Source organism: Manis pentadactyla, chromosome 1 (assembly GCF_030020395.1).
Source record: "Manis pentadactyla isolate mManPen7 chromosome 1, mManPen7.hap1, whole genome shotgun sequence".
NCBI lineage: Eukaryota > Metazoa > Chordata > Mammalia > Pholidota > Manidae > Manis > Manis pentadactyla.
Genome location: NC_080019.1, coordinates 10,164,435 through 10,183,459, shown reverse-complemented (window position 1 = coordinate 10,183,459; position 19,025 = coordinate 10,164,435). Strand labels below are relative to the sequence as shown.

General features: G+C 43.6%; 1 protein-coding gene across 3 annotated transcripts in view; it reads left to right on the top strand.

The window, feature by feature from the left end:
* The window catches only part of DOCK5 (dedicator of cytokinesis 5), a 194,029-nt gene that overhangs the window by 109,113 nt on the left and 65,891 nt on the right, over window positions 1-19,025 (top strand). For all 3 annotated transcript variants that reach the window (XM_036888920.2, XM_036888921.2, XM_057486566.1), the window contains 9 exons: window positions 32-156; window positions 1,601-1,699; window positions 3,002-3,074; window positions 5,302-5,405; window positions 6,411-6,594; window positions 11,900-11,997; window positions 12,245-12,334; window positions 13,791-13,891; window positions 15,608-15,742. In XM_036888920.2, the coding sequence (XP_036744815.2) occupies window positions 32-156; window positions 1,601-1,699; window positions 3,002-3,074; window positions 5,302-5,405; window positions 6,411-6,594; window positions 11,900-11,997; window positions 12,245-12,334; window positions 13,791-13,891; window positions 15,608-15,742 (1,009 nt within the window). The remainder of the gene's footprint in view (window positions 1-31; window positions 157-1,600; window positions 1,700-3,001; window positions 3,075-5,301; window positions 5,406-6,410; window positions 6,595-11,899; window positions 11,998-12,244; window positions 12,335-13,790; window positions 13,892-15,607; window positions 15,743-19,025) is intronic.

Below are 19,025 nucleotides of genomic sequence, written 5' to 3'. Positions count from 1 at the left end.
ACCACTCACAGCACGGGTTGTCATGTTGCAGGAGATGTCCGGAATGACATTTATGTCACCCTGATCCACGGGGAGTTTGACAAAGGCAAAAAGAAGACGCCGAAGAACGTGGAGGTGACCGTGTCCGCGCACGACGAGGAGGGCAGGCTCCTGGAGGTGTGCGGGGTCGCCGGGGGGCCTGCTGCGGCGCGCGCCGCTGGGCGGGGCTGAGCAACGTCTGGTCAGACGTTCTGCGCATTCGCGAACACGAGGTTTCCCATAAGGGAAAAATATGAAACCTGTTCAGTTTGTGATTAGCAATGACTAGTTTCACTAATAAACCCATTCGGACTCTTACTTTCATTATTTCTCCTGTGCAAAGAGGGAGCTCAAGCCACTCATAATTTTGCAGGTTCCTTATCGTTTCCAAGTTTCTGAGCCCCTTTCAAGCCTGGTAAGTCCCCCTGGGGCTTGAGCAAAGTGGCATTGACGGCACGTTTCCTCCGTTGACTGGGTCAGCAGAAGCAAAGGAGACGTGCCGGAGGGAGAGCCCTTAGGCTGGAGGGCTCTTGGTTAGCAGTCAGCTACCACTGGTCTTCAGTTTTAATTGGAGCGATCAGGATGCTGGGGTCCCAAAAGGCTGGTACATTCTCAGGGAAACACAGAAGTCAGTGGTGCAGCTCGGGCCGGCTCCGGGCATCCTGACTTTCTGCCTGCAGTTCCTCCAGCTGTGGGATATTCTGACCATGCAGAGCAGTAAGTCTCGATTTGTGCATCAGAGAGAAGCGGAGGCAGGGGGCTTTCCTTGTCTCAGCTGGAATCTGGCTCCTCTTGTATGAGCCATACTTACCTGCTTGGGAGTTCAAGAATCAAGCTTGGACTCACGGAGTGCCCTGTGTGGAGACACTCAAGGGCACAGTGAAGCATAAATCCTGTGGCTTCCCCATGGATATTATAATCCTTGAAGGATTTATAATCCTTTGAAGAAACAGTTGGCTAAGTCAAGTCATATGCTGTCTTAGAGGGGCAGTGAGAGGACTGTGGTGTGGGAGTGGTTTATCTGCTCCTGGTACAGCCCATGAGTTCAAGCACACATCTTCTCCCAGTCGGTCAGTTCACAGCTTTGCTAACTAGCTTGAAAGTGCCCCCATCGAGGCCTGGTGCTGGTGAACTAAGGGGCTCATGACCAGGAAAAGGCACCGCCCTCAGTTTTAATGAACATGTTGTACCAGGACACTAGGTCCTTAAAGCAGAGTGTAGAGAGGCCCTCACAGCAGCGCATCTGCCCACGTGCCGTAGTTCCCATCACCCTCGCCTGAAAAAGAAAAGGAAACAGGAGAAGGCATGGCTGGGACGGAGGGAGAATGAAAATCGCAGCCAAGACGAGTTTAAGATGGTGGGGGTCCCTTAGGGACTCCCACATTTGTACACTGAGACCCTCAAATAAAGTGGTAGACTCTCACTATTCTCTGCTCCTCACCCGCCAAATGTGATCAGTGTGCGTGTGCCAGTGTAAGGCACGTGCTGGCCACACGGAGGGCAGGGGTTCACGCGTGGTGTGTGGAATACTCATTTTTCTGGATAGAATTTTCCCCTGCTAATTTTTTCTTTCCATCCAAAGAAAGCGATTCATCCTGGGGCTGGCTACGAAGGCATTTCCGAGTACAAATCAGTAGTCTACTACCAGGTCAAGCAGCCCTGTTGGTGTGAGACTGTCAAGGTAAGAACCTGCCATCTGTAACCTCTCTCTTATATCTAACCTCACTTAGAGTCCTACCTTCTTTTACCCACAAATCATTCCTACTTTATCCTGAAGTTTTAGATAGGTTGCTTATGGTGCACAATAAGAAATGAATTGATAATTATGATTCTGCATCAGTGCTTGTCTTTAATAAATTCAGAATTCTTAAGTAACATTCTCATTCATAAACATGTAGAAATTTGAATAGAGAGAGGCTTTTGGTTGGAAATGATGTAACAGGGCTGCCAAATGGTCCAAACCCAAATGGAAATTTTCACACTCTGCAAGCAGTTGCCTAACATCTTTTTCTTCCTGGCCTCAAGCCAAGTGGTCTGGGCCTCTTTCCAATTTAAATACGAGTGTTACAATTTCCAAAGTGCTTTTGAGATCAGCCATCTCTCGTGGGCCTCTCCATAGTCCTGCAGCTCAAACCATCAGCACTGTAATGTCCTTGCTGAATAGGGGACTGAGACTCAAAGACACTCGGTGACTTCCCAAGATCTGACAGCTGCCGAGTACAGAACCTAAACTGGCGCCTCTCTGAGTCCCAGGCCCTCGCAGCTCTTTGTGATTGTGAAAGTCTTGTGAGCTCTCCATCAAAAACTCAAAAAAAAATTTATACTAATATCTCATTTCAGAAATAACCATTTTCTACACTTTCATATGCTTCATATGTTTTGAACTATGCTGTTTCTCCCAATTTATATTGTGCTTTTTAGAACTACTTATATCAAGGCATTAAAAGTTCTTCAGAAATGTATTTTGAGATACTTACATAACATTCCTTCATGTAATCATGCCATAATTTATTGAACTGTTTGCCACAAATTCCCTTTTCTTTGTCCCATGCCTCTGATTTCCCCATCTTCTCTGTATAGGTAAGGAGCAAAAAGCTTCCTTGCCCCCAGTATTTATCTTTTCTTTCTGTTATAAACCCTAATTATTCCGTATCACTGTATACCTTGCAATCGATATAGACCTCAAAGTACTGACCTTTTCCTTCTGAAGAATTCCCTTTTTCCTACTTCAGAAAGTGCTAGAAAGCTGTAATGCCTCCATTCTCAGAATCTGTGATAAAGAACAAAGATGGTCTTTTGTTGAGGTACTTTTGGTTTTGAAAACAGCTGAATCTCCTTTAGAAACCTTGCACCAGATCTCCATAGGAATTAAAGCTGTGATAAGATATTAAAAATTAGCCTAATTATGTAAAACAGGCTATTAGTGCAAAGTACTATGTATATATGTATCTAAGCAAACTTCTCGTGCCTTATTATGATGCAGGTATCCATTGCTATTGAAGAGGTTACTCGCTGCCATATAAGATTTACCTTCCGGCATAGATCGTCTCAGGAATGTAAGTATTAGATGGTCTATGATATATTTCCATTAAACAAATACTTTTGCTTGACAGAGCTTTTGGGGTCTGCAGAACAAGAGAATTGGAAACTATGGATACTTATCATTTCAGGATTCACTGGACTAAGGAAATCAGCAAAATGTGTTTTTCTGGGCCTCTTAAGATCTGTATTTGTCATTCTATAGCAGAATTTCCCCAAAATGTGTTCTGTGAGTACTAAGGTTCCATATACTAATAGTTGCTCTGTGACCAAAAGGGCTTTGCTGTCAAATGGGAATAGGAAATGCTGTATATTGTATCTTCCTCTTGGACATTCACAGTGTATGTTGCCATGTTGCTGAGAAGTCGGGCAGCAAGGAAACTATTCAATCTGTTGTCTCCCCCAGTTTTTTTTTTTCATGAACCATTTCACTTGATCACAGTTCATGAAATAACTGCTTTAAAATGTGAACAGAGGGGAAAATGGATTCTTTTCAGATTGACCACAAAATTTCTAGAAGTGTCTTGTTCTCATTCAACGTTGCATAAAAATGCAATCCTTCATTCCAAAGTGAATTTACTGAACAGCGTCTACCTACCAGATTGCAGGCCAGGCCCTGGGTACATGATGGCAAATAGAACACGGCCACTGCTCTGAAGAATCTCTGTGGTCTGGCTAGGAAGGTGAGCAAGAAAACAGGCAGTTAAGTTCAGAACAGGGTGGTGGGTGCTGCAGCAGCAGTGTTGTAAGGGAGCATGTAACCCAGCACTTAACCCCATGTGGGGTTTCTGCATGCAACATCCAGCATCCTAGCTGCGACTTGAAGGTGAACAGAAGTTAGCCCAGCAAAGGGTGATGGTGGAGAAATGTCTTGGAAAACCATAAAATGAACTCACTAGGGCTGAGTAGAAGCAGTGGGGTAATCATGATACTAGACTGAATAAAATTGCTGTTTTTTTAGTTCTCTGTCAGATAGTCAAATATCAGCAATTTCATGTGGTTCTGCATAATGTTAAACTTAACATTTACTGATCCTTTAGTTTGTGCCGGACACCAAGTGAAGCTCTCTTTATACATATTTTGTTCACTGTCCACAGTATCTCATAAGGTAGACACTACTTTCTTCTACATTTATACAAAAGGAACAGGCATAGAGAGATGAGATACTTGCCCAAGGTCACAGGGTTCATAAGTGCCGGCTTGGACGGGTAAGACACCTTGGCAGTGAGAGTCCAGGCGGGCTGGAACACGATCATGAAGGATAAAGATTCTTTTGAAGCATGTCAGGGAGGAGCCATTAAAGGCTGTTTGGTGGGTGGTGGTGGTGGTGGCTGTCGTTTGTTGTATGTTCATAATAGCTTTAATCATAACACCCCCAAATTGGACATAGCCCAAATGGCCGTCAGCCAGAGAACGGACAAATTATCGTACCATCGCACTATGGATTACTGCTCTGCTCATCTGGGCACACACGAGTCAGAGCAGACCTGAGAGCTGTGCCTGTGGTTAGAAGAGGCCACAAGTTACCCCAGCTGTCAACATCCAAATAGGGGATGCAGTGAGCTCAGAGGCTGGGCCTTGGAGACCAGGAGGGGAGCAGCCCTGCTTCCTTGGAAGCCTGGCTCCTCCTCCCCGAATGCCACAGGGAGCACATGCCCACTTCTCTTGGCACCTGGGCTAATATCTTGCAAGGAAAAGAAAAGTAGAAATCTTAGTTGATAACATGTACCTTGGAATAAGTGCTCTGTTGAGTCTGTTGTAAGATAAATGGGGTAGCTCAGGAAGGGGCTTCGGAGCAAGGTCGTTGAGCTGATTAGGTTTGATTTGCAGAATCTCACTCTGGCTGAAGGGTGGAAAAGGACTGGACACCGAGAGACGGGTCAGGAAGATCTTGTAGGAAGACAGGGAAGAAGTGAGGGTAGCCAGACGTGGGTAGGAACAGAAAGGATGGAGAGAAAGGCATGGAGCCCAAGGCATTCAGTGCATGGGGTTGACATGGGGTGGACTTGGTGTCAACACTCACTTTTCTCATTTACATGACTGATTTGGATAACTGGTCCCATTCATTTGCAGATGTAGGAAGAGAAGTATTTCCTTTGAGGCGCCTGTGACATGCTATAATGGGAATGGCGTACTGTAGCTCACTGACCTGAGTTGATGGTAACACGAAATCAGTCACCATCCGCTGGCCGGCACTTGCTGGTGTCTTTCTGCCCTGCTCAGACATGTATTTCTTCTTTTCAGCCAGAGATAAATCGGAGCGAGCATTTGGGGTGGCCTTTGTGAAGCTGATGAACCCGGATGGCACCACTCTGCAGGATGGGAGGCATGATCTGGTGGTTTATAAGGTGGTGCTAACAGAACAAAGCTCAGAAAATTGCTGAGGAAGTATTTACGCCCTCTGAAATGGGTTCTTAAGGCTCCTTTCGGATGTATGTGCGTAAACATGAGAAACTTTTATCCAAGCTATACGTTTGCCCCTTAAAGTCTAAAAGCCCAGAGGCCTGTGGTCACACCAGCCACAGGGTCTCCCACCCGCTTTCTGGAAGAGTGAGTTGCATCATTATTCAGTCTTCTAAAGAGCAGCTCTCCGTCTCCTGCTAATGACGTTCGTGACGGTGAATAGCCAAGGGTTCCCCTACTGCCCCTACTCTCACATCACCCTGTGTGGAACGTAGCCGATCGCACTGTGGGGCCTGGTTAGAGTGCGGTGGGGGTGGTATGGTAGGATGTGGTTTCGTATCACCATGAGCCAGGCACCATTTCTCTGCTATGGGGCCTAGTTCCTTCCCTAACAGTTTTGTCCTCATTCTTCCCTCTAACTGCCGTTAAGTTACTGCTCCTACTGAGATTTTAGAGTAGAAAATAGAGGCTAAAAATTGCATTTATCCAACAATATCCTGGAGTCGGTGGCTTTTTTGAGTTGCACTTACCTGATGTTTGTTTTCCTGAATTCATAAGTAGTGTAAAAAGGCATTGCAAGCTATTTCTTCCCAGTGAACCCAGTCAACCCAGTGAAGTGTAACTGTGAGCATTTACAGGTTCAAGAAACTAAAATCCAAACTTCACTCTTTAAGATTTTTATTTCTGTGTGTCAGAGACCTCGGATATTCTCACTTTCTAGTTCACAACTGATTCCATTTTCATTCGTTCCGCATTGAAATTATTTTCTGGGTTCAAACTCTGGAGAGGTATTGCAATGTCTTAGAGTCGGAATGGGTCTAAGTATAGTTTGGTAAAACCTCATTTCTCATCCTCAGAAAGGCACTGTGCTCATGAGAGGAACCATTTCTAATTTTGTGTAAAGAGATTTGGGCCCGTCCTCTGGGGTTCCTAACATGCTTCCTTCGCAGGGTGACAACAGGAAAATGGAAGATGCTAAATTCTACCTGACCCTGCCTGGAACCAAGGGAGAGATGGAAGAAAAAGAACTCCAAGCATCTAAAACCCTGGCCAGCTTTACCCCAAGCAAGGATAGCACGAAAGACAGCTTTCAGATTGCCACTCTCATTTGGTCCACAAAGCTCACCCAGAACGGTAGGCGGTGGCTGCAGTGACACGGGATGGGTTGTCTGCTGGGTCCTCCTGGGATCCTTGTGCACGTTGGATAGCTAACATGCCTTCTGAGGCTTGGTTGTCTGTCTTTAGAATAGGATGAAAAGCATTTTGGTGTTTTTTAAGACCTACCAATGTATTCATGAACAGATGCTACAAAAAATGAAAAAGTCTCATATTTCTTTCCTTTAAGGAAGCAAAGAACTCTAATAATGGTCCTACATAATATACGTGACAAGAGATGTTGGTCAGAAGGGGGAGGACGCTGGCAGAGAAATGTAATCAGTGTCCTGCTCAATCAGGCACTGCAAAGAGCAAGAGGCTTCCTGTTCGAGTCCCTTCTTCCCATTTTTCTCCCCAAGCAGTCAGGGATTTTCCATAAAATCAGCTCAGTTAAAGGGGGCTTCATTTTGTTCCTCCTTGAAATCTCTCCTTTCAATTCTAACTTCTCTTGTGTGTATCATGGTACTTGATAGCTTTGACAGTGTCTTACCCATTTGACCTCTGTAATGTGTAAGGAGGCCTCCTGCACTTACTGAGCCAAGGATTAGCTGCTCAGAGGACTTGCCTTCGATACTGTATAGCGTCTGTGCTGTGTAGAGGATGAGGCCCTGAGGGCTCTTAGATGCGTTGGATGAAGGGTATGGCAGGGGCTCAGATCTAAGGTACTCAAAGATCAGACGTTGGTTGATCTTTGGAAGGGGTCAGTATTGTTTGTTCTGGTGAATCATGGTTGGATAGAGAATATGGGTAGTATTTCAACTTGGACAAGTGGCTAGACTCAACGGAGTGAAATTTAGAGCTGGTAACATCAAAAGTGAAATTAAGCCAGATAAAAGGCAAAGCTGTGGAGGCGATCCAAAGATCTGTGGTTGCAAAGGGCTTGGGGAGAGAGGGAGGGATAAGTAGGCAGAACACAGGATTTTCAGGGCAGAAACACTGTATTTATATGATACTATAAAGGATTCAGTATCATTATATATTTGTCAAAACCCACACATAGTGAACCTTAATGCTATGGACTTCAGTTAATAAACTGTATCAATACTGGGTCATCATTTGTAACAAGTGTGTTATAGGAATGCAAGATAATGGGGCGTTCAGGGAGCAGTGAAAGGGTGTATGGGCACTCTATCCTTTCTGCTTGATTTTTCTGTGAACCTAAAACTCCAAGACAGTGTATTAATTAAGAAAAAAAAATTCAGCCATTGAGAGCATCATAGAAGACATGACATCATTATATTAGTGACATAACCCTTGTTAAGGAAAAAGTAAATGTAATGAACTGAAGTTAAATGGTATAGTATTTATGAAGGTGATTCAGAAGGTATAGCAAAGGTTTTAAATGGGTTCAGACCCTTTGACCCAATACTTCATCCCTATTATTCCTGATAGGGGAATAGTGGAAACAACCCAAATATCCAATAGTTGGGGTCAGGTCAAATTATACAGTGTAATTAAATGATGAAATGTATTCAGCTACCAGATATATTTCAAAACATAATCAAAGACATTGGAAATTTTTAACACTATGCAGAGTATGATTCCGGTTTTGTTTAAATATATGAGAACAGGTTGGAGCCTGTTGCCTGAGTTCAAATCCCAGCTTCAACACTTACTGGCTGTGTGATCTCAGGCAAGTCCCTTGATCTCACTGTGACTCGGCTTCTTCATCTTTAAAATGGAAGAATACTTCATCCTTTAAATAATAAAACTATTATTACTGAATGAAGCAGAATTGAAGTACTGTTCAAGTAGATGAAGTACTATTATTATTAAATGAACTAGAATGGAGCAGAATGAAGTAAATTAAAATAAGGACAAGTAAAAAAAAGCACAGTAGTTGGCCTGTCGCACACACTGAAATTATCAGCTGTTATTATCGTCATCATCATCACCACCATTAATGGGTGCAGAAAAAGACTTAAAGGAATCACTCCAGAAGCTTGAACAGGTCTTATTTTCTCTATTCTTTTTGATGTTTTACAAATTTTAAACTGAAATGTTAAAATGTTTTTCTTTTTTAAGTGTGGCTGTAGGCAGTATAGGGCATTAATGTACTGCTGAGATGATTAAAGGAAAGTCAAAAGGGACACCGTTTATCAAATATCTAGTAGAGTGTCCTTTGTAGTGACTAGAGTTCAAGGACAGCAGTGATGAAAGTATATAAAATTATCTTACAAGGCAAAGCAAAAGCAATTTCCAGATTAATAGACACTAATAATCATAGTGTTAGAGGTAACCATGGTGTTAAATCATGTTTTATTCCCGGGTCAAAAGTCAAGGAAGCTTATTGACAGGCAGCAGTACTCAATTCAAACGCCTGGCTTGCTGACATCTCCATCCCCCACCTTCCGAACGTTGTGAACGGGTGTTCTCCCACGGTGGCAGCCATGAGCCTCATGGAGCTTGTGAAATCGAAGTTAATTAAAGTCAAAGAGAGTGATGGGTTCAGGTCCTTGGGTGCACGCATGTCATTTCAAGTGCTCAGTAGTTCAGTGTGTCTGGCGATGCTCACGCAGCAGCGCAGACGAGCACCAATCCCATCCTCCCAGAAAGGCCATCAGATGGAACTGGGCTCTGCTTCGCTGCCATCCCCAGTCCTAGTGTTTAGGTCTCAAAAAAATTCATCTTAACGTACCAAAAACAATGTTAAATAATGTCCTGTCCCCAAGAAGGTTAAAGAGGCAGACATCTGGGCCAGAGAGGAGGGGTGTGCCGTCAGCATGTGCAGGGGTGGGGAGAAGCCGGGCATGGGAAGGGTGCCAAGGGTCAGAGAGAGGGGCCGGTCATAGATGTGGGTTGCTCGTGTATTTGTTGTCTTCTAATTTGGTGAAAGTTATAAAGAACCAATTTATCCTGAGAAAGAAGCCGAGGAACATTAGTAAACCATAAGCTCTGCGAGGGCATTTACTGGTACAAAGGGTAGCTTTTTCCCTCGTCTTTCTTTTTTTTTTTAAATGTTACGGTTACCTAATCCTCTCCCTAGGGTAATCACTAGCCTGAATTTGGGGATTGTCATTCAGAGTGTCCTGGATTCTTACCTACTTCAGATGGGAACATAAACTGGGATGATGACTTTGGATAACATTTGGATAATATCTAATATGGTTATAGGTGGTCATTTCTGATGATCCCAAAATTCCACTCCGTTTCTGTACCCCCAGCCATGTTGCTGCAACTGGATGTCAAAAGACATGAGAATGTTCATAGCAGAACTGTTTGTGATAGCAAAAAGAAAATGTTTGTTGACAGTAGAGTGGATAAACAGGTGGTGGTACATCCATACAATGGGAGATATAGTACGCAACAGTGAAAAGAAGTTAACTAGGGCTCTATGTATCAACCTGCACGAACCTCGGGAGCACAGTAAGCCTAGGGCTTCTCTGTAACACTTTTCCACCACCTTTCTAGCCCTAATATCTTAGGATTCACCAGATGCCAAATATATTTCTAATATAAGCAGTGATGGGCATGCAGATATCTCTAGGGAGTAAACCTCTAGGTTGACTGATGGGTTCTTGCAGTTGCTTAAAGCTGCTGGGGGCTGCTTCACCTGTGATGAAGTATCTAAGTGCCTTTTCTTCAGGCATCAGCAAGTGGAGTGAGGTAACCAGTGGAGTGGTACCATTGGCAAGCCTCTGGCAGAGACAGGAGGTAGGCAGACGGCAGTGGACAGTGCCGAGTGGATAGGCCCAGCTCAGTGCCAGTACTTAATGAATGAATGGATTGAGCACACGCTAGCTTCCTTAGGGCTACTGGCTCCCTTTCCATCCATCCTTTCTTTCATCAAACACATATTGAATACCTACTAGCTGCCTGGCACTATGATGGGATATAAGAATGAATGAAGAAGGTTCCTGCCCTCAAGTGGCTCAAATCTATGAGCCAAAGAGATACCAAGTGTGTCTTTATTATTCATTATAATAAATATGTGATGTGTACATACATATATATACATGATATGTGTGTGTATGTATGTTCTATGTGTGAGTGTGTATGTACATGTGTATGTATCTGTAGAAAGGAATATAGATAGCAGAGAATGATTGGTTAAGTCTTCCCAGAAGGAATAAATCTTGAGAAGGGTCTTGAAATATAAGTAGGAGCTTACCAAATACATAGTGTGATAATGTTTCGGGGCACTTCAGACAGATGGAAGTCTGACTGCTGAGGGGTAAAAGAGAATGGTGGGCAGTGAGGCGGGCAGGGGGCCACTGGGGGTGGTGCACTGCCTTCTGTGGTGGTGTTGGGACTTAGTCTGTTGGCAGGAGAAAGTCTCCAGGCACTGGGTTTCAGAGGCTTCTCAGGGGACTAAATACTATGCAAGCCAATAAACCATATTTTTGAACCAAATAGACTATTCTAATGAGCAGTATATATTTTCAACTACTTACATATATTGATACAAGTCCATTGATTACTGCTGCTTTTACTGGGTCACGCTCTGTACATATTAACAGTAATGTGGTATACTAAACAAAATGCTAACATTTTAACAGTCCGGATGCCTGTTCTATTTCCCTGTGACACTTTTAGTAGCTCACCATTCATTAAAGCTGTAAGAGGCTTAAAGATCCAAAAATCTGCATTTAAACCCAAAAACACCTCAAGATTTTTGTCCCAGACTTACCTAAAGGGCCATGAATCACCTTCCTATGAAATAGCAACCTATCTGATTTGCTTGTCTGTTTATTTCTTTGAAGAACTAAGGACATGGTTTTCTGGAATGAGATAAATCTGTAATTAAATTCCATTCATACTGCTCCCTGGCAGTTGTGTGACCTAAGGCAAATAATTTCGCAAAGCCTCATCTTCCTCATCTCAAAAAGGGAAAAAGCTAAATCTATTCTACATTATGGCTGCAGTGTTTAAATGGATTGATACATGTATATATGGTCCCTCTCCTTTGCACCCACTGAGGCACACACCAGCAAGGAAAGCATTAAACAATGCGGCAAATTAAAGGTAGGAAGTTACTTAAGCATGTTCCTCAGTTTCGTCTGTACGGCTGTGATGTCATTATTTGAGAAATGTGAGTTCTTTTCAGGTATCATTTTAGCTTCTTGTACATTAGTGGTTAGTTTTTTTTCTCTGAAGAGTGAAAGCAGAAGACAAGGTTTTTTCTGGTTTAGATAGGAGACAGTAAATTAAAAGAATATAGAAGATATTAGCCACCCTTAAGAGCAATTATCTTTCCTAGGAAGTTGTGTAGGCATGTTCTGAAATGTGTGGTGCTCCTTCTAATCAGGGTCTAATGTTTATGGTTTGTGATTTTTCTTCCTAGTTGACCTGTTGGGTTTGTTAAATTGGCGTTCGAACTCTCAGAACATCAAACACAACCTAAAGAAGTTAATGGAGGTGGATGGAGGAGAGATCGTTAAGGTACGTTTATATACTCATAGTCAGAAACATAGTCACTGTGTCATTAGTCAATGTCTTAAATTAAACCTATCATTGTAAATATAAAGCTTATTAATCTATGTGGGGAAGCAAATAAGCCAATTTTTAAGAAAATAAATTTAAAAAAATTTTTTAACCTCTTCTATTGAAGCCTAATTATCCCCAAATTTTTGCAGTGTGAAACTTAACAGGAAGAACCATATAACCTCTCTGTTTTTCTTACCTTCAGTTTTTGCAAGATACACTAGATGCACTTTTTACCATAATGATGGAAATGTCAGATAACGAAACGTATGACTTCCTTGTGTTTGATGCACTGGTAAGCAGTTAAACATAATAACTCGTATTTATTCTCACAACCATGTAGTTTTTGATATTTCATGGTGATAAGTAATTGTGAATATCCTTCTGCATAAACATTTGTGTTTATAATCTCACTGATTATGTCTTTAGGCTAAACTCCTAGAAGCAAACTTAGAAACAATTGACTTAAATCCAAGGCCTTTACTTCCCCTCTTAGCTCGCATTTTTCGATATGCTTTCTCTCCCTCATTGGGGAGAATAAGAGGTTTTATCGCATTAGAAGTCAGGAATCACCTCAACTCACTTTAAATTAAGGTATGCCTGGTCATAAGCCAGGAGATTCCATTAGCAGACAGTTGTGTTTGGTTGTTGTGTATGTATATAGTATGTGTTCGTGCAAGGGGGACTGAATTCACAAGTCAGAGATGCATCTCAGTCTCCTTATGTACAGTACACACCCAAGAGACAATTAAATTTGTCATGCCAAGTACTTCAATATACAGCTCATCCCAAGAACGGGAAGCCCAGGTAAGGAGAGGTGCTGTCAGAACCTGGGAAGGCCAGAGGGGCCATGGAGTGAAGGGAGCTGACGCCTCCACCCCAAGCATCCTTGTCCCATCGTTGGAGTTCAAGTTCAGTGCAGAATTCTACCTGGATGCTGCAGCAAAGGAATACTAGGACAAGCACTTGCTTGGGGAAATTGGTAAATTCAAGAAGTGGCCAGAGTGTTAAAGCTAAGGATGAAAGGTGAAGAGAGGAGATGCCTCAGCTAAGGTCACACCTGGTCAGGTTTATGGGAAAAAGAGACTGTGGTTATGGGTTCCGAGGGATGAGGTCTGGAGCCAGATTGCTGTGGGACAGAGCTGCTGACAGCAGGCCTCGGTGGAAGTCCGAGGGCACCTGCTTTTGCTCTCCTGTCAGGAAAGTGCACTGTGGTTCTTTGTAGATTATGCACCCAACAGCCATGAGTTAACATAAGAGGGGGACACTGGGGGCCAAAGTCTGGTGAAGTCAGTTCCCGAGGCACTCACGCTGCACTCCGGAGCAGAGTGTGGTGGAAGATCTCGTTAGCTACATCCCTGGGTTGAGTTCATCTTTCCCACAGGAAGCCCCTTCGCCTTTCTCGCTTTCTCCCCCGTCCCGTTTTCCCCTCTGACTTGTGCTACCCATGTGCTACCCTGCTCCGCCACAGTGAGCTCCCTGAGGCCAGAGATGCCGGCTTTTACTGGTCTCTTCAAAGCGTTTGACACGGTGCGTGACACATAAGTGTCTATTCATGATAAATAAAAAGAAACCCCTGAGACTTTGCCTCAGCCCTGGAATAGTGAAGCGGGGATGCTGCAGAAATGCGTGAGGAAGAAAAGAAGACAGTGAGATGTTAAGATCTGCTTGTTGACTGAATGCCTGAGGGTTTTTGGTGAGGAAGGTCGAGGCTTATATGTGCTGCTGTTCATGCTTGTCCCCTTCGGCAGGTATTTATTATCTCACTGATCGGGGACATCAAGTTCCAGCATTTCAATCCAGTCCTTGAAACCTACATTTACAAGCACTTCAGTGCCACTTTGGCGTATGTGTAAGTAAGATTCAGTTACCTGCATTTTACTCTCAGGGTGGGCTTCTGAGAAGACAGAAGGACGGAAGGTGAGTAAATGTGCCTCTAAATGCAGAAGCTTGTTCTGAGCTTGCTGGTGGAAAGAGAGAACCGTCTGGGTGTTCTGACCCTGGGAAAGGTAGTAACGGGTCAGACCCTCCCTTCTGGGAAGTTTCAGAAGAGATAGGCTGTATTTCTTTAAGAATTCAGAACTTACAGAGGTGAGGAGTTGAAGCCCTTGGGAGCTCAATCAAGGCCAAAGAACCAACTCGGGATCTTAGGAGATGGGTGTCAGTGGGATAGCATGTAGCCCCAAGGGCATGTAGCTGTGGGTCAAGCAAGACCAAGTGGAACCTGAGGGTCATGCCCTCAACCCTGCCCCACGAGTGCTTTGTGGAATGTATTACTCAAAGGACACGAGAGGACCACATTTTTTTTCTTTTGCGCAAGAGGGATGGTCTCTGCCTTTTCCATAGTGCGGCTTTCTTTCTGTCTCTGGTTTATGAGCTGCTGACTAGGGAAAGCAGTTAACGTTTAGTCTGTGCTTCACCCTGGAGTGCTCAGCTCACCGTGGCTGCTCTGTGGCTGACGCACCCCTCCCCCGACCCTTGCATTCCGGTTACTATACAGAGCAATCTGATCAGCAGGGATGGGAGTGCAGTTGAGATTGGCAAAGACCTTTCAGACAGCGGCTTATGCCAGATAGTGGCAGTTTGTGGTTTATTTGCAGGTGACCCAGAAATGTAATACTACATAAGTGACGTAAAAGAGGTGTTAGGTAGCATCATGACCAACTTGTGCAGTGGACACAATGCCCACTGGGTTGGGGGCAGCAGCAGCTATGCCAGGGATACGGTTCCTTCCATCCAGGAGCCTCATTCTGCAAGCAGGCAGGAGCTGCAAGTGCAGAAGTCCTGTCGCTAGATCTTGATTACACAGAGCCAAATGCAGCACTCCAGGTGGGAGAGAGAGGGGCTTATTGGCAAGACTTGATCAATTCTGCATGTTTCCTGGGGGTCTTCCTTAATACTAGGGGAACTCTGAGATCCCCAGAAGGAAAGTTCAAAGTATCAGGGTCCTGCAAAGTTTGAGTCAGCACAGCACTAGGAAAATGGCACCAAAAACTCTGAAAGGACACAGAGAGCATCTAAAATCCCAGCCAGCTTTTACATGTTGGGTGCTTTTATATGTGGGTGTTCTGGTCAGACTGAGCCAGAGTCAGAGTGAGTTCCTCTTCCCGCACTCAACGAAGTTTCCCTCTGGCTCCAATTCAGGGATCCCAAAGTTTGGGTAGGCTGATGACTTTAAGTGGTTTCTTTAAGGCAACTACCTTAGGCCGACAGTCTCTGCCTGACAGGAACATCTGGAGACATCTCTGGAACACATTAGAGGTTTTTTAAATCCTCATGATTCAAATCCCTTTAACTCCTGCATTTGCTCATCCTTTTAAAAAATATTATGCAGGGAAAGAAACCATCCTATTTCTAATCAAAAAGGAAGCTACAAAACTAGAATGCAGTCAGAAGACTGAGCTACAAAAAGGGTTAAATGCCATGTTCAGGGAAGATTTGAGAGCAGATAATTATGGTCGTGACTTCTACTTCCCCAGGATGTCCAGTTCCCTGCCTATGTAGCTCACCCCAAGCCTCAGAGCCTCATTTTGCCCCATTGACATTTATTCTCTCTCACCCTTTTAAGGAAACTCTCCAAGGTACTGAACTTCTATGTGGCTAATGCAGAGGACTCCAGCAAGACGGAATTGCTTTTTGCTGCTTTGAAAGCCTTAAAGTACTTGTTCAGATTCATCGTCCAATCTAGAGTGCTCTATTTGAGGTAACAGTAACTGCAATAAGATGATTATGCTATCCGTTTTGTCTTCATGTAGTTTTCCTTAATCCTCATGCTTATGTTCCACTCTCTGCACTGCTGGGTCATGGAATTGCCAAATTTTAGAACTTCAGGGCTGAAGGTGGAGGTAGACAATGACACTGTAGAATCGATGTGAAGTCCTTTTGCATTAGGATTTCTAGGACAGTAATGATGGCAAGACTTTGGGGTACAGGTGCCTAAAATACGTAGCTTGCTGAAAGTCTTTGTTGGTGATACCAGCTCTAGGAAGTCAGGTTCCTGTGGCAAGATTGCATTTAATACAGCAAGGGGTTTTATTGAATTTTATTTAATACAGCTCATGATGTTGTTGAGTATACACATGTAGGATAGAGCTGTTGCTTGCAGTAGATGGAGAATGGTAGTAGTTGTTTTGGGGAGATGTTTCCTGAGGTATGTGTTTCTTTGCTGACACCATGCTTAGCGACCTGGTGAAACTAAGTCATCAAGATATGCCTTGTATTTTAATACTTATAGGGATATAAATTCTGAAGCACAGAAATTTGGCATTATGAATAAAAAGCAAAAAAAAAAGGAAACCCTCAAAAAGCAAAAGAAAATACTACATTTGTCCTTTAATACCCCCATCATGAAGTTTAACTAATGGAAAATAAAATACATCAGGTGTGAACAAAGATGAATGTCAAAGTATATATTTAGCCCTTTCAAGTGTAGGGCATGTTAATGAAGAAAGATAACCATGATAAATACTCAAGTAATAAAACTAAGGCAGTAGACATAAGTGCAGTATTGTGGTACCTTTCAAAAATATTAACATGTTTGGAAATGGAAAGATAATATGCTGAAATTCTAATAGGAGCAAAGCAGTAGGTAAGAGGGCTTTACATAGGTTTATTTTTTATTCTTTCTGCATTTTAAGCATTTCTACAATGTATTTTTATATTTTTATACTTCTTAGAAAGGATTACTCACTTAAAACTTCAGCTTCCATCACTGACTTTTCTAGTAGAAGCAAGCAGTTTGGCCCAGCACAGAGCTTATGCAGTCTGTCTAGTTACACCCAGTCTTTGTCTTCATTCTTCTTTCATAGTTAGCACCTTGCATTTGTAATGTTAGCACGTGGAGTGTCCTATTGAAGGCACAGTCCATGCCCTAAAAGTTTGCTCGTATAGCAAGCCCTGATGTCCAGCAGTCAGAATCATCGTAAACCCATCAAAAGAAAGTCTTAATTTGTGAAATTAAAAAATACTTTCAATTGGTGATTCATTACTTCTGTTGCCCTTCCTAATGTTACAGTGTGTCCAGGCCGTGATTTTTGACCTCATATAGGACGATAACAATGGAAAAGCCAAGTTCATTAACCCATGAAAATTAGCTAAGAGAGTTGCTATGTTGAACTTAGTCATCCATAGCCTGCTTATGGTTATTTTCTCCCTGACGTTTTCTCATTAAAGAAGAGCTTGTTCTAGGAGAGAGTCTGGCAAACTACATTCTCTAGTTGCTCAGATTTGATAGACATAGCAGGTTACTGTCCCTGTCCAGGGGCTGCAGATGAAATGCCACCTGCCCCTCCTACCCCCCCCATTTGCCCTCAGCAGAGCTTAAATTCCTCTTCTGAGCTCAGTACGCGGCTAGAGTTTACCTCAACTAGGGAGACATGTAGGGAAAACTGAAATTGTAAATTGTGCACAAAAGGGCATTAAGAACCCCTTAGCCTCTTGGTAGTACATTTTTAAAAAGGTCACATGCATAGGGTGCCAGGCACCCTTCTGGGTGCTGGGGATCTAATGGCAGAGGAGACACAGTCCCAGCTCTGGTGGGGCTTGTGGGATACATCGAGGCCAGGGAGACAGATAGTAAAGAAAGAAACCATGAGATCATTTCAGGTCAGTAAGAGCTGGCAGGGAAGCCGGGAGTGCTGGTGGGCTGAGCTGGTGGGAGGAGGCCTCTCTGGGAATCAGCATTTTGAGTTGAGTCTGCAGGGAGGGAATGCAGGGGACAGGAACTGCCCAGGCAGGAGCCCTGAGGGGCGAGTGGCAAGTGTCTGGAATCCAGAGAAGCCTGGCAACTGGAATGAGAGCATGGGAATGGTAGGCAAATGACACATGGTGTGAGGGGTTTGGATTTTACTCCAAGTATCATGAGAAGCCACTGAGGGATTTCCATTAGGGAAGTAGTAAAATCTTACATTTAAAACAATCATCTCAACTCTTAGGTGGAAAACAGATTGTCAAGGGTTAAGAGTGAAACCTGGGCAACCACTTCATAGGCTGTTGTAGGTCAAGGTAGAGGTACGCTATGTAGTGGCTCTCTCTGCAAGGGACAAGGGGAAGCGATAATGGCATGTAGATTTGCTGGGAGAATGAGAAAAAGAAGAAACACAGATAACTTCTAGTGCTTTTTGCCAAGACTAGGAATACTGAAAGATGACTAGGAAAATCAAGTGAGTTCTCTTAGGTATGCCAATTATAGACTAAATTGCAAATAAATGTCTTTTCTAGTTGCAAAGAACAGATGCATTGAGAATTACCAGTAACTCTCTGATTGAATAATTTTCTCAGAGAAGTTCATATTCTGTAAGTACCTTATAAGACATAGAACGGAGGAGACTGATTTAACCCTGTATATGCATGTGTTTGTGTATATAAAATTCTGACTTCAAGCTATTCCTCTTCCTGACCAGTTGGTGGTAAATTGCCACCTTGTATGAATGCACTTGGACTACAATTTGGGGTTTTTGTGTTTCTGAGAAATGGACCAGAGATTTCCTGATTTCTCCTTTGGAGAAAGAACTAAGTTTTCAGTTGATGGACAGATCTCAAACACAAGCCGAATACTTTAATCAAAATGAGCACAGATCAGTGAAAGCTAAGGCATCTTGTGTCCTGGGAGGGCCCTGTTGGTGAGCGGGTTGACACTGGCATGGCCAGTTCCGTGGATAGAGTGACACTAACGAGACTTGCAGATGGCACTGGGTACAGAATGTTTCTGGCTTGAGTTGCTTCTCCACCCATTGTCTGCGACTTCAACTCAAACAATCAGGACTTGATGAAGTGAGACAGAATGATCAGAAAAGGAGAATGAGGAAGGGGCAGGTGGAATGCTGGAGAGAATGTGGCGCGAGGGTGTGTCAGGAAAATAGATTGGGGTCTCCTGCTTGTTGGACACGCAGCTAATGGGCTGGGGAAGGCAGGCAAGCATGCAGGACCCATCTGCTGCGTCAGGCAGAGCGACTTCCTACTGGTCCCCTCTCTGCCGGAAATGCCTG